This window comes from Mustela erminea, chromosome 11 (genome assembly GCF_009829155.1).
Source record: "Mustela erminea isolate mMusErm1 chromosome 11, mMusErm1.Pri, whole genome shotgun sequence".
Taxonomy (NCBI): Eukaryota; Metazoa; Chordata; class Mammalia; order Carnivora; family Mustelidae; genus Mustela; species Mustela erminea.
Genome location: NC_045624.1, coordinates 61700560 through 61715576, shown reverse-complemented (window position 1 = coordinate 61715576; position 15017 = coordinate 61700560). Strand labels below are relative to the sequence as shown.

Here is a 15017-nt window from a genome sequence, read left to right as displayed (position 1 = left end):
ATCCTGGCAATTATAGTGGACAGACTGGAAATCCGGAACATTCTCTTTCTCTGCTAACCTAAGAGAATGAACTCAGAGCTCTTTTTATTCTACTCTATTTCAAAAAGGGATCCCCTAATGTAGGAAAAAACAATAAAAAACAAAGACAAAACACAACAAAAACAAGGAAAATGCTCTTTGTAGTAAATTCTGCTTTGTGTTCTCATGAGGCTTTAACATTTTAAGAGTATTCCTCTTACCTATGTTGCATTGTTTCCCTCTCCAACCAGAAGGACAAGAGCAAACATTTGGTCCCATGCATTTTCCTCCATTCATGCACATTGGATCACAGATACCTTCAGGGAAAAGAATGAAACAGCCCTCAAGTAGCAATCCTTTACTATTTCATGTGTTGGATTTACCTCTGGCTGGCAATACCTTCAGTGGTGCCTTACTTTTTTGGCATCTCCTACCAGTGTATCCCTCACGACAGGCGCACACGTTATTTCTCATGCAGCGTCCGCCATTCTTACAGGGAGGGTGACAGAGAGCTGAAAGAACACATGGCCGCAATCTGTGAATATTACATCTCTGATTATTACATATTACATATTGCCTCATGTGCTTGTTATCTATGGGGCCATAAGGCAGAAAAATATGCTATTAAAATAAAAGATCACAACTGCAAGTCATTAAAATCATCCTTTCTAAATCATAAAATCCAATGCTCATAGCTCTCAGCAGCCTGTGGATTAGCACAATTTGAAATGTATCGATGAACTGTTCATAACAAACGGCATCTTGCTACTATAGTGCTTAAATTACAAACCCAGTCTTATATTTCACCATTCTCGAAAGTAAAGAGTGAAATGATTGGGGAAGAACCAAGAAAATAAGTCAAAACCTAGCTCAAAATAAGAGATGTATCTATGCCTGTAGAAATTAGAAAAATCTCCACAATCTAACACATGATTTTTGGAAAATAATTTTAAGTTGACTTTTGAACACCTGCTGAGGTCATAAAGGCAGAGCTTTATGTGTCACTTATTTCTGTGAAAGCTTAGTGAAAAGTCCTTTTAACAGTAATTCCTTGGCTTTGTTAGGACTGTTTATTGGATAACCTTGACTACACTGTACTAGTATTTTCTGTGTATATGATTCTGCTCCATGGAATTTAAAAGTTAGTATTTATTATCTTTTATGAGAGGATTTTTATTCCTTCATGTTTCTTCCAGAAATGACAATTAAATGCCTTTATTTTAAAAAAAAATGATAAGCAAACCTGCCTGGAAATTTTAAAACTTATTTTTTCCCTAAATGATAATAAAGATCATGTTTTTATTTCTTCTGCATCTTCTGCAGCATGTCCTAAAGACCACTGTACTGGGGCACCTGCGGGGCTCAGTCGGTCAAGTGCCCGACTCTTGATTTGAGTCAAGAACTCTGGTCATGAATCTCGGGCTCGTGAGATTGAGCCCTGCAGTGGGCTCTGCCCTTGATGGAGCCGGCTTAAGATTCTCTCTCCTTCTACCTCTGCCCTCCCCCTCCTCCCCTAAAATAATAACCCCCCAAAACAATTGTACTATTATTTCTGGTAGCTAGCCATGCACTTACAGTATGTATGTCTCACTGACTCCTTATGTCAACTGTCTAGTTCAAACCCGAAATTCAGGAAGTCTGATCCTGGAAACTTTAAGTCAATCCCCAAATCAATGCCAGCTAGAAGTTTTAGAGGCTACTTAACTCCAAAGCCTGCTAGCATGACATATGTTCAACAAATGCATTTTAGTGCAATACTTAATAATTTAGAGATTTCCTCCTTTCCCAGTTACTCGGTTGGAATATAAATTATAGAGACGTTTTCTCACTATATCTTACATCGACAGCAAGGAGCATGGGGGTTATCAGCTTTTTATTCCCTTCTTAACGTTCTCAGTCAAAACTACACCTACAGATCACAAATACGGGTTTAGATGTAGCTGCTTGGTTTTCAAGGTTTGCCTTAATTTAGTCTTTACTTCTTCCCATTTCACAAGCCGTTTCCTTAAAGAAAATCTTAATTAGAAAAACTCATTTGCTATGCCTGTGTACCTAGTACTTCAGCAATGCCTTCTTTTCTACCTCGACTGCAACCTAAGAATCCTAGCCAACCTCCAAATAAAAGAGATGAAATCACATTAAAGTATAACATGGCAAGGAAAGTATAGGTTTTAGGAATTAAATTATGACAGGTTTTGACATGTTTCTACTAAAAATCTACTCTGCATTTTGCATAAACTCAAAGATATGAAGATGTAGAAAATACATTTTAAATTTCATTTATTGACATTAATTCATGCCTACAATGTCAGCCTCAGGACAAGCTGATAGCAATGCTACAGATTTTTTACTAGAATAATAACAGGGGAAGTGTTAAAATAGCAGGACATGAAGGGGGGAAATGATGCATCTTTTTGTCTCCCTATCACCTTGCACAGTGCTGTGCATAGCTTTTCATAAATGTTTAACAAAACTAAAGTTGAGAGATCATGAGATAATAGTGGACATTGGACTGGCCACAAATCAAGCATTTTGGCTGTGAGGGCAATAAAAATGGCACCACGGCACACAGCAGACTGCAAGGGAACTTTGCTTGTTTGGTTCACACCTTGATCCTACAAAACTGCCCAGCCAAGTGCTGAGGCGGGAGCCTAATACATGGGGAAGAAATACAAATATTTTACATAAGAACTCATACATTTCCATGATCTGATCATTCGGTGACCACAACAGCAACATCACAGGAAGGAGAGAAAAAAAATGGCATCTTCCCCTTTGAGACCAGTCTTAGGTTTACTCTGAGTTCTGTTTATGCCTTTCCCTTTTTATTTAGAAAGAAAGAAAGAATAATTACCATTCTGACACTGTGCACCAAAGAATCCATTTGGACAAAGGCAAGTGTTTGGCTTATTACAGGAACCACCATTGAGGCAAACAGGGTCACACAAAGCTAATGAACAGCAGGGGGAAGAGAGACCATAAAAGTTTTATTATTTAAAAAATGAAAGCTGCACTAAAGTACAAAATGGTGCATAATGAAATATTTTATTTTTACTGCAAGTAAAACCCATAACCTATAATTAATTTGACTTTGCCAAACATAAGAGGAATGAAATAACTGGATAATAGCTTTGAGAGTCTGTTCATTAAGTTTACAAATAATACCACGCTAAGAATATGGAGGTTATGATTAGAATTCAGAATGCCCTCTGTAAGCTGAAAAAATGATGGGAAATTGGAAGACACGTCAACAGCACTAACTGGATGGTCTTTAATCTGCTCAAATACATGGGGCCACATGTGTACCTCCTTAAGTCTCCTTCCTAATTCAAACAGGAACACTGCGTTCAAGTCCTGGCATGCTCAAAAGCATTCTATTTTTGCTTCTTTACTTTTGTTCCACTTTGAGAGTCACCCCCAAATCCATTTTTCAACCCAGACTTTATTCATCCTCCAAAGCCTACCTCAATACTATTTTCTTCCAAAGTGTAATTGCCAGAATGAATTTTTGTCTTTTCTGCTCCCAAGGAGCAATGCGCTATTACATTACTTATTATAATCCAACTTGTATCATAGTCTTTTTGAATAAGTGTATCCTGTGTCTCCTTCACTAATGATGTGCTACTGGAAGTCAGGGCAAAAATCAAATTGATCTTTGTGTCCCCTTGCATCATGCTTCACACAGAGTTGGCAAGCTATAAGCATTAAATTAAATTTATGTTGAGAAAAGTCATTAGATCACAATGGCTTAGATTATTCATAGATAACCACGAACATGCTGGCAAAGAAGTAAGCCTGATATTGTGATAAAGACACAAATACTGTGATGGTGTCCTTTAACTGTTTGAATGTTTCATGAAACAGAATGTCTGTGCTGTGATAGAAAACTTGAAAGAGATCGAGGAAATGTAACAGATTTCTCTCCACTATGAGGCAAGTGGATGATGGAAATACAAAGGCGAAAAAAAAAAAAAAGTACTGATTGGTCTTGATAACAGTAAAGCTGAAATTCTATGGTCTGATAGGAGAAGAAGAAGAATCAAGACAAAAGGCATGTTTTTAATAAAACTTCATACCAGTCTTATCACATTCGTGTTATGCTTTGGGGTGCTGGTCTTTAGGATACCGGTGCACTTTACATTTGTTTTAGCTGATTTATTCATTGAACATATTTCTGATTTTACCTGTACCACAAGTAGGTCCATACCAGCCAGGCTTGCACTGGCAGGTATCTGGTGTAAGACATTCACCTCCATTTTCACAGTGCCTGTTACAAACCACTAAGGTCGTAGAATAAAAATAAAAGCAAGGTAGATTAGGCTTGGAACTGGCCATATTATTGGCTATTACCTAGCTTGCTTGTAATTGCCAATCACATCCTCTAATGAATAAGATCAGAGAAAAAAAGAAAAATAGCTTATTCTTTGGCTTTAAATGGTCTCTGATTCTCACATTCAGCTATTTTTTGCTCATAGAGTTGGGGAAGGAAGGAAATCATTGAGCTGAATGATAAACAAGAGTTCGCTGATTGAGAAAATTATTAGTAATGAAAATAATCATAGATCTAAATTAAACAAGATAAACTTATATGCAAACCAACAAACTGGAATTCTTATTATTATCTCAAGGAATGGTCATGGATAGGGTCAAGAAGGGAGTTGCTTCCAAGAACAAACTTCTTTTTCTTAGTACTGGCACCTGGGGCTCCCAGGGATATGCAGAATGAGAACTGTCAGAACAAATCATGAATAATATGTCCTTTAAGTAGGCATTGGGTTTATTTTAGTTAGTACTAAAGCCACCAACTACTCAAAGGAGCAGTTTCCTTACATTAGGCTGCAAGAGAGTTTTGCTTACTTGTTTCACACCTTGGTCCTATAAAACCATAAGGACAAGTGCAGAGATTTCCAGCCAAGCAGGTGCCGCCATGTTGACAAGGTGGACTACAGTGTTCTGCAGACACAGATTATGTTCTTAAGTCAGCTCTGAATTAGGAAAAGGTCAGTTGATATTTATGAATCACAGCACAATACACTTTCTTCTAACAGCAGTTTATAGTAAACTCAGTTCTCATTTACTATGAAATTTAGCTCTGTGGGATTGACGATACAAGTTTATACTCTAACACCACCAACAAATCATCAGCATGTTTTGGTTTATAAAACTCTTGGTTAGCATGTAAATATATCATCTTGGGTTTCTTCTGAAGAGTGAGACCTGGATGTACACATTCCTGCCCTAAAAATGGAATACTCCTCTTGGGGCGCTTGGGTGGCTCAGTGGGTTAAGCCTCTTCCTTTGGCTCAGGTCATGGTCTCAGGGTCCTGGGATTGAACCCCGAGTTGGGCTCTCTGCTCAGCAGGGAGCCTGCTTTCTCCTCTCTCTGTGCCAGCCTCTCTGCCTACTTGTGATCTCTCTCTCTGTCAAATAAATAAATAAAGTTAAAAAAAAAAAAAAGGAATGCTCCTATATTTCCACAATTATTTTCATCATCATTGATATTGTTTCTATTAGTTCACTCTGGATTTACTTTAATTTGTTAATTTGTACTATGCCTTGTTAATTTGTACTATGCCTTGTCATGGAAGTATTTAGTGTGGCTCTTAGCTTGTTCATAGTTATTGTACCATCTATCAAAGATATTCTTTAAAATATTATTTAAGGGGAGCCTGGGTGGCTCAGTCATTAAGCGTCTGCCTTTGGCTCAGGTCATGACTCCAGGGACCTGGGATAGAGGCCCGCATCAGGCTCCCTGCCTGGCAGGAGGCCTGCTTCTCCCTCTCCCGTGCCCCCTGCTTGTGTTCCCTCTCTCGTTGTGTCTGTCTTTGTCAAATAAATAAAATATTTAAAAAAATAAATAAATAATAAATAGAATATTATATTAAAGATAACAAATATGTCCTTTTAAAATATTATCCATTTGAAAATGCCATTTCATAAACTCTCAAGATTCCAAAAAAAATTATATAGCTATAGACATGTTTTTATTTTTTATTTATTTTTAAAATATTTTATTTATTTATTTGTCAGAGAAAGAGAGACAGAGAGAGTGCACAAGCAGGGGGAGATGCAGGCAGAGGGAAAAGCAGGCTCCCCGTTGAGCAAAGAGTCCCATGTGGGACTCAATTCCAGGACCCTGAGATCATGACCTAAGCCAAAGGCAGACGCTTAACTGACTAAGCCACTCAGCTGTCCCTGTATACATGTTTTTAAAAATCACTTTTTAGGATTCTTTTTACCACCTAATATCTTCTAATTATTTGGTATTTAGCACTTTCTTGGAGCCATGTCTGACAAGTCATTCAAGAATCAGGAGTCCTCTGCTTGAAACTAAAATACATATTGGGATATGGCACATTATAACTAAATCTCAAAAATATTACTTCTGAAGACAATTTTACCAAGGAAAAATAAGCTGTTACTCTTTGGCTACCTAATTTTAGAAACTTAAGTGTTTAGGAAGCTTCAAATAAATTATTTTTAATAAACATTAAAAAGCTTAGATTTCCCTGCCAGCATTAAGATTTATCAGTACAGACACTGCAAAACTGAATTATCTTTCTAAAAAGCTTTAAAGAAAATAGTGTTATTTTGCTTCTTATTTGATTTTTAATTTGAATGATCACCTTCATCACACGTTGCTCCGCCATGCCCTGGGGGACATTCACAAACGTTAGGCTTAATACATTTTCCATGGTTTCTGCAATCAGGATGACATATAGCTGTATAAAATAAAGCTCATGTTTTAGAAATGCCCATTATCAATTAAATTCATTATGCAAACTAGTGAGTGCTGTACCTACCAGTTTGGCAGTTAGAACCGGTGTAGCCAGGTTTACACCTGCATATGTTTGGGGCAACACACTCCCTGCTTTTTCCACATGGGTGTCTACAAATGGCTGCAAAAATCAAGGAAAAAAGGTTGAACTGCTGATACAATATACACATGTTGCCCATAGACTTACTTATAAGAAAAGTCAAATTCTCTGAAAATTCCGAGGCTGCTTATTGAACAATAATCACATTTATCTATAAAATTATTTTTTTCCCTTTGAATTTGTTTTACTACTAAGTGACTGAGAAACATGACTAATAGTCAAAAATAAGTATCATATGAGGTAATTACTCCCATAGCAAAGCCTGATATTGAAGGTGCTGCTAGCCATAAATGGGATTACACTTTTCCAGAGGTCAATAAAGTTTCAGAAACTAATCAGACAAATGTTGGTAAATAGTGGGAATAATCAGAATTTCAAAGAGCAAGAGGCTAGAAACACGTCATAAGTTTATAGGCTTATATTCCTTGAGCTTAACTACCTGATATATTTTATTAGACACTTAACATTTTTCTGAGGTAAACAAAATGTATGATTGTTTTGTCTTACTAATAATATGACATTTTATATTATAAACATGTAAGTATTGAAAGTTGTTATTATTGGGGCGCCTGGGTGGCTCAGTGGGTTAAGCCGCTGCCTTCGGCTCAGGTCATGATCTCAGGGTCCTGGGATCGAGTCCCCCATCGGGCTCTCTGCTCAGCGGGGAGTCTGCTTCCTCCTCTCTCTCTCTCTCTCTCTCTGCCTGCCTCTCCATCTACTTGTGAGTTCTCTCTGTCAAATAAATAAATAAAATCTTTAAAAAAAAAAAAAAAAGAAAGTTGTTATTATTATCACTATTCCTACAAAAAAAACAAAAAAACAAAAAACAAACAGAAAAAGTACCTCTCAGTAATACTGAGAACAAAGAAATACATACCCCAACAGCTCTATTGCTTAATTAAGTTGGTCTCAAATAAATCAAAACACAAATAACACAAAACAAAGTAACAAAATACCAACAACACAAAATAGCTTCTGCAGTATCAAAGCCAAAAATTTGATTTGCCTCAAAGAAAACAATACTGATAATTGTGAAAAGAAGCAAACACTCCTTTCAAAATTAAAGTGATGCCCAACTTGTTTTATTCTCAAGAGCTGGAGGAATTATAGAGAAACCCAGTTTATGCAAATAAGCAAATACACACAAATTAGTAATTTAAAGTGCTAAATGCCCACTGCGAGCTGAAAAGAATCCAGACCACAATGTTATTCATAGCCTTATTTTCTCTCTTTATCTGCTTAATGCTAGGCAAGTCAGTTAGCCCTGTAAGGCTTTGCCTTTCCTATCCAGATAATGGGAAAAATAAATAGTCCATGTGCAGAGTCTTTATGGATTATATGACATAATTGATAAAGAATGTGTCTATAAACCTTGGAACACAGCATGTACCCAAACCATATTTATAATATATTATATAGTTATAGTACTATTTGATTTAATTTTTAAAAATAACTCAGGAACAGCCATGTTAACTTTTTTTGAAATATGAAGAAGATATATATATAAATAATAAATAAATACAATGAATAGAAATTGGTGAACTAAATGGAATAAGCAGAAATTAATAGAGAGAATAGAGAGGCATCTCTTTTTAATCACTTAAATGTGAACTAAATAGTTTCTTTGCATCTTCTCAAGAATTTCATACTACCTCTGCAATTGATACCATCTCCATAATATCCAAGGGGGCAGCGTCCACACTGGAAGTGACCATCTGTGGTTGGCACACAAGAAACACCAAGAAAACAAGGTGATTCAGCACAAGTTGATATTCTGGTCCATCCAGGCTTTTCTGGCAAAATAGTGATGGCTCTAGTAACCGATGAGGCAAACCCATCCTTATACTGTGTGTAACCTTTGGCAGGCCTGTTAATTTGAGAATTATTCCCTCCAGCCTCTGTCTGGATAGTGCTCTGTTTAACATCCTTTACTTCACCAGGGGAACCATTTGGGTTGATGCTTAAAGAACTATGGTTTTTCGTCAACACTCCCAATTCCTCCAGACTGAAATTTGTACTGATAGTATGATCCGCCTGTTCAACCCCTGGTATCTGATGGGAAATAATGTTTTTTGAATTATTCATTTGAGTTGTAACTGATTTTAATGAGAAGTGCGAGATGTCACTGGTTGTGTTCAAGAACTTTTTGATAGTGGCAGGCCTGTGGGTAAAGCTTGCACCGGATGATGAATGATCTGTTGACAGTGACTGAAATTTTATATCTGAAGAACCAAAAAAGAAAAAGAAATGTCAGTCAATAACATTTATTAATATTCTGCTCTTTCCCCAGTATTTAACATTAATTCATTCCTTTATTTAATGCCTATCACATGTATGCCATTACACTAAGAGCCATGCAGTAGTAAGAAGTCATCATACACTTCCTGCCTTCAAAGAATTTACAATCTGTTTGGATATATCAGGTACCCAGACTGTTAAACATTGTAAAAGTTAAAGAACAATAATTAATAATTTTATTAAGAGTTAGAAATAGCCAACAAACATTTATTGACCACTTCATACACTGAGGCTCAAAGCAAAGGAAATTGCTCACGTTTGTATTCTTGACATGTGAGCAATTCATAATAATAATCTGAAGCAAATTTTAAATCATACAAACGTACTATGTATAATTTTAAATGAAGACTTAAAATTTTTTTGCAAAATATAATTAAATTGACTGAAGAAGAGCCAGAGGAGTTGATAGAACAATTGCAATGAGAGAAACAAAAATAATCTAAATCTAAATAATCTAAAATAATCAAAAGTCATTAAATAGGATGCTAAGACAGATGATCCAATAGAAAAAAAAATTACCAAACTATCAAGGAAAGAATATTGTATAAAATTCTTGCAATGCACAGAAAGAGATAAAAATTTTTTATTTTTTATTTTTTTTAAAGATTTTATTTATTTATTTGGCAGAGAGAGAGATCACAAATAGGCAGAGAGGCAGGCAGAGAGAGAGGGGGAAGCAGGCTCCCCACTGAGCAGAGAGCCTGATGTGGGGCTTGATCCCAGGACCCTGAGATCATGACCTGAGCCAGAAGCAGAGGCTTAACCCACTGAGCCACCCAGGCACCCCGAGGTGAAAAGTTTTATAAACATTTGATCAAGTGACATAATCCTAAAGTCAGTATCATTTATGAAAATACATATACATTTTCAATGAAATACTACCAGATGAAATGAAGCAGTGTAGTTACAGACTACAACATCAGGATGAAATTGACTTGTATTTCTACTTACCGAATTACATTACATAATTTCATTATGATATTATAATATAAAGAAAATATAAAATGTTAAAAAGTAATTTGATACAGGGGCGCCTGGGTGGCTCAGTGGGTTAAGCCGCTGCCTTTGGCTCAGGTCATGATCTCAGGGTCCTGGGATCGAGTCCCGCATCGGGCTCTCTGCTCAGCAGGGAGCCTGCTTCCTTCTCTCTCTCTCTGCCTGCCTCTCAGTGTACTTGTAATTTCTCTCTGTCAAATAATTAAATAAAATCTTTAAAAAAAAAAAAAGTAATTTGATAAAATTTTCTCCTGAAAACATTCTAAAAAAGTTAGTCTAACAAAACATTAATAGAAATTATAGCAAGTCATAAATGATGCCAAAAAACCATTTGATAAAATTTAAAAACCACTTTTTTTTTAAAGATTTTATTTATTTATTTAACAGAGAGAGTGTAATCACAGGTAGGCAGAGAGAGAGCGGGAAGCAGGCTCCCTGCTGAGCAGAGAACCCAATCCCACCCTAAGCCACCCAGGTGCCCCTAAAAACCACTTCTAACTTAAATCTAAAGAGAATTCTGAGAAAGCAACAAATAAAAGGAAAATCCCTTAACTGGATGAAGGGTTTCTAGCAGAAACCTACCATAATATCATACTTAATGGTGAAACATGAGAAGAATTTCCATTGAAATCATTAAAAACTACTCCCTGCCTACACACTGGAGGTCCAGCCATTACAATGGGGGCTCAAATTTGAGAGCTGGGACTGCAGTCAGACTGCTCATGTTCAAATCTCTCTTCTTTTACAAATTGTATATATCTGAACAGAATACTTAACCCATCTATGCCTCTGTACAGATGACTAACATGGAAATAATAACTGTTACTGTCTATAGCTATTGAGAAGATGGAATGACACAGTATATAAATATTTGTCCTGGCATATCATAAATATAGATTAAATCATAATTACTATTATAATAAGAAAGTAAGAATAAGAGACAAACTCACTATTGGCAAGAGGTATTGTCTATTTATAAAACCAAGAAGAAGAATCAACTATAAAAAAAGTGTAGAGTATTTAATAAGGCAACTGGATGCATGAATAAATTAAAATCAAGAGTTTTCCTATATTACAGTAATTGATAAAGATATCTTGCAAAATAAGTGCAGTGATAATCTTGCAAGATGAATAGCTAATATAAAATGCAAAACCATAAAGAAAGCTTATGTAAAATGTGTAAGGTCATTGTGAAGACAATCAGAATATTAATTGAATAAATCAAGAGTTATAAGGATAGCACTGTGGAAAAGAAAAGGCCTAATGAAATAATGAGTTTCTTCTAGTCTTTAGGGTTTAAGTCAATGTTGAATGACCAGGGAGTTGTAAAATGTAACTTTGAAATGGTCACTTATAATCATAAGCCTCGCAGAAATCACCTTAGATATCATTTGTTCATTATACAACATGCATCATTTTTATAGACTATAAGCCAAGGAGTGAACGGATTAGAAAGAAAAAGAATAATTTGTAAACTGCATTGTATAATCTTAGGCAATCTTTCTAAAGGGAAAAATTTCTAAGGAAGAAATATATTTGTCTTCTGGAAAATAAATGAGAGGTATTACTTGTCCTTTGATTTTATTTAGCAAGACCATTACTTACCAGAGGCATTTCTATTTGTTGACTTAAAATGCCTGTCTCTCTGTATGGCATTTTTACCATACTCTTCCGTAGTTTCACTTTTGTTAGAACTTGTAAGAACTACAGTATGTGTGGTAGACTCATGTAAAAACTGTGTTTCAACTGCAGATGTATACATGAAAAACAGATTGCACGATTATAAAACCAAAATGCTATGAATAAAAATGTCACTAGGATTGAACTCTTCACAAATTAGATTACAGAGCTAGCTTAAATGTCTCCTCTTCAGCAAATCCTTGTATTATGGACCGAATTGTGTCCCCCAAATTTATTTATGTTAAAGCCCTAATTCTAAATGTGACTGTATTACCTTTAAGGAGGTAATTAGGGTTAAATGAAGTCATGAGTGGGGCCCTAATCCAATACGACTGGTGTCCTTTTAAGAACAGAAGCAGCCACAAGGAGGGTGCACATGTGAGGACACAATGAGAAGGGGGCCATCTGTCAGCCACGGAGAGAAGCCAGAAACCAACCCTGCTGGTACCTTGGTCTTGAACTTCCAGCCTCCAGAATTCTGAGGAAACAAATTTCTGTTGTTTAAGTCATCCTATCTGTTATTCTGTTATGGCAGCCAGATGTGACTACAGGTGTTCCTATAGTCACATACCCACCCAACCAATTTCATCCATCTATATTCTCCCACAGAGTTTTGTCCCTGATATTGACTCATGTGTCTCTTTCCTCTTCTAGTCAGCAATCTAAAGAATAAAAACTGTGCTGTGTTGACTTTTATAATCAGTGTCTGCCATAAAACAAGTAAACAATACCAATAAGAAAAAAGAATTATTTTGTATTAACAAGCATCTTCCTAAATACACAAATGCCTCTGACAGAGTTAAGGAACTTATTAATCACTCATATGTAGTGGGACATGGTTCAAATTGTTTTCCTCTTAAGTTCCACTTGATACAGGTTTTATTCAGGGAATGAGTCTCTGTTTGCAAAAGGCTGATCTTAGATCACTTTAGTGCACACAGTGAAGGGTACGATACTGTTGAGTATTTGGAACTGGGTGTTGAAGGGGAAGTGTGAGTGGCTGAGATAGTAGGGAATTCCCCTTACCAGCCTGCACTAGGCTTAAATCTGTTACCTCTAGTGCTAGACTGGCCCACTCCAATCTGACTCACAAAGTGATTTATTTTTCATCAGTATGAGGTCTTACTTACTTATAGGTAACAAAATACAGTTCTTTGACACTGTCTTCTATAATTAACTTTTCTCTTTTAAGCTTTTAAAAGGCTGATATCCACCAATTTTTGTCCTCCTTTCTCTTCGTGTTCTCTTTGGGTAATTTCATCCATGACTGATAACCTTAAGAACTGTATCTTTAACTTAATCTTCCCTCCAGAGCTCCACTTGGAGTCACCTCAGTCCCTGTGTATCCATACTGAATTCATTCTTTCCCTTCCAAAACCCCTTCTTCTTACTTAGATGTCATGTGTGTCACATATCTTGGTCAGCTCAGGCTGCCTAATAAAATACCATAGACTGAGTGTCCTAAACAAAAGGAGTTTATTTTCCTACTGTTCTGGAGGGTAGTCAGTTCAAGATCAAAGTGCAGGCCCATCTGGTTCCTGGTGAAAGTCTCTTCCTGGCTCCCATACCATCTCCCTGTGTCCTCACATGGCAGAGAGAGATGAAGCTCTCCAGTGTATCCTCTTCTAAGGATACCAGTCTTATTGGATCCCAATCCTCCCTTATGACCTCATTCAACTGCTTACTCCAAATACAGCCACAATGGGGTTTTGGGACACAACATATGAATTTTCAGGTGACACTATTTAGTGCATAGCAATATGAAAGCCAATTCTACATGCCCATTCACCTAAACTGAGCACTTGGCACTTAGTAACTCTCTTTCCCTCTCCATGCTAATCCCAAACACTAACCATGGACCATCACCTTGCTCCTTTAGTGTTTCTTTCAACCATTACCTCCTCCTCCAAGGTCAGAATATCTTCATGTCTTTCCTGTTTATTTGTAATACTGTCTTAGCTTTTCTTCCCACCTTCAGAATTACACAGTTCCTTACACATAAGTGGTCCATCCTCCATATTGCTTTTGAGTAGACTGTAAACTGTATTGTGTTTCTCACAGTTTCTCAGTGATCTGGCCACTGGCTAGGACTCCAGCTTTAATTCTTGCAGCAGTCCCTCTTACCCTCTATATTTCAAGCACACTTAATTACTCATAGTGCCCACGTGTGCTGTGATGTTACATGCCTCTCCACCTTTGCTCATGATATTTCTTCTGCCTCGAAAGCTTTTTCTCTCTTGATTGGATACATCAGATTTAGCTGTAATGACTCTTCTTTTTAAAAAACTTTTCATTATCCCTCCAGGTAGACAGGATTCCCTGCGTAGTATTCCTGCTAGTCTCTGCAGGCACTTCTATCAGCAGACATAGAACGCCATATTAAACTATGGTGATTACATCAGACTCCCTGGTATCATACTCAAACCCATTAGGTCAGAGGGCATGTCTAACCTATTTTTGCATCTTCCACCTCCAGCTTAGTGCATGACACTTAATGAATATACACTGAATGAATACAGGAGTAAAAGATATAATAGAACTGGGATTTGGATTAATTAAATGGAGCAAAAAATACTTCATGGCAGAAAATAGGGACTTTTACCATGACATATTTTCCCATCACCATAAAATCCTTTAGGACATGCACCACAGTGATAGGAGCCAAAGGTATTGAGACACTCTGCTCCTGGAAAGCAAGGCCTGGATTCACACTCATCAACATCTTCCTGGCAATTTTTGCCTAAACAAAATAAAAATTGAGAGTTCAAATTATTTATTTTGAAAAACATTATGTGTCCTGTTAAGTGCTCATTATTTGATTTCTTTTACTTGAAGATATTTTACTTTTACTTTCCAAAAGATATCTTTACTTCTGTTACATTAAGGTATGCCCTACAAACTTCAGAAAAGCTTTAATATATTAAGAGGAATGTACTAATTTTAAAATTTACAACAGAGTAAAACATAGTCATTAATTAGATTCTTTTTAACATTAAACAAGACCCTTCAAGTACATAAGATTTTCCCTATAAAAAAGAAGACAAAAAGCCATTAATATTTTAAGAAAAAAAATTTACCATATTAGAGCAGCAATTTTTACTTTGTTAAAAACACTCCACGAATTTTTAAAAAGGTCTTAGAATGGTT

At 36.3% G+C, this 15017-nt stretch overlaps 1 protein-coding gene across 1 annotated transcript in view; it reads right to left on the bottom strand.

The window, feature by feature from the left end:
- VWDE (von Willebrand factor D and EGF domains) overlaps positions 1-15017 on the bottom strand; it is a 70187-nt gene that overhangs the window by 6096 nt on the left and 49074 nt on the right. The window contains exons 19-27 of the mRNA XM_032305605.1: positions 14473-14610; positions 8549-9118; positions 6822-6917; positions 6645-6740; positions 4876-4971; positions 4203-4298; positions 2873-2968; positions 453-530; positions 240-335 (exon numbers count right to left, since the gene is read on the bottom strand). Coding sequence (XP_032161496.1) covers positions 240-335; positions 453-530; positions 2873-2968; positions 4203-4298; positions 4876-4971; positions 6645-6740; positions 6822-6917; positions 8549-9118; positions 14473-14610 — 1362 coding nt within the window. The remainder of the gene's footprint in view (positions 1-239; positions 336-452; positions 531-2872; positions 2969-4202; positions 4299-4875; positions 4972-6644; positions 6741-6821; positions 6918-8548; positions 9119-14472; positions 14611-15017) is intronic.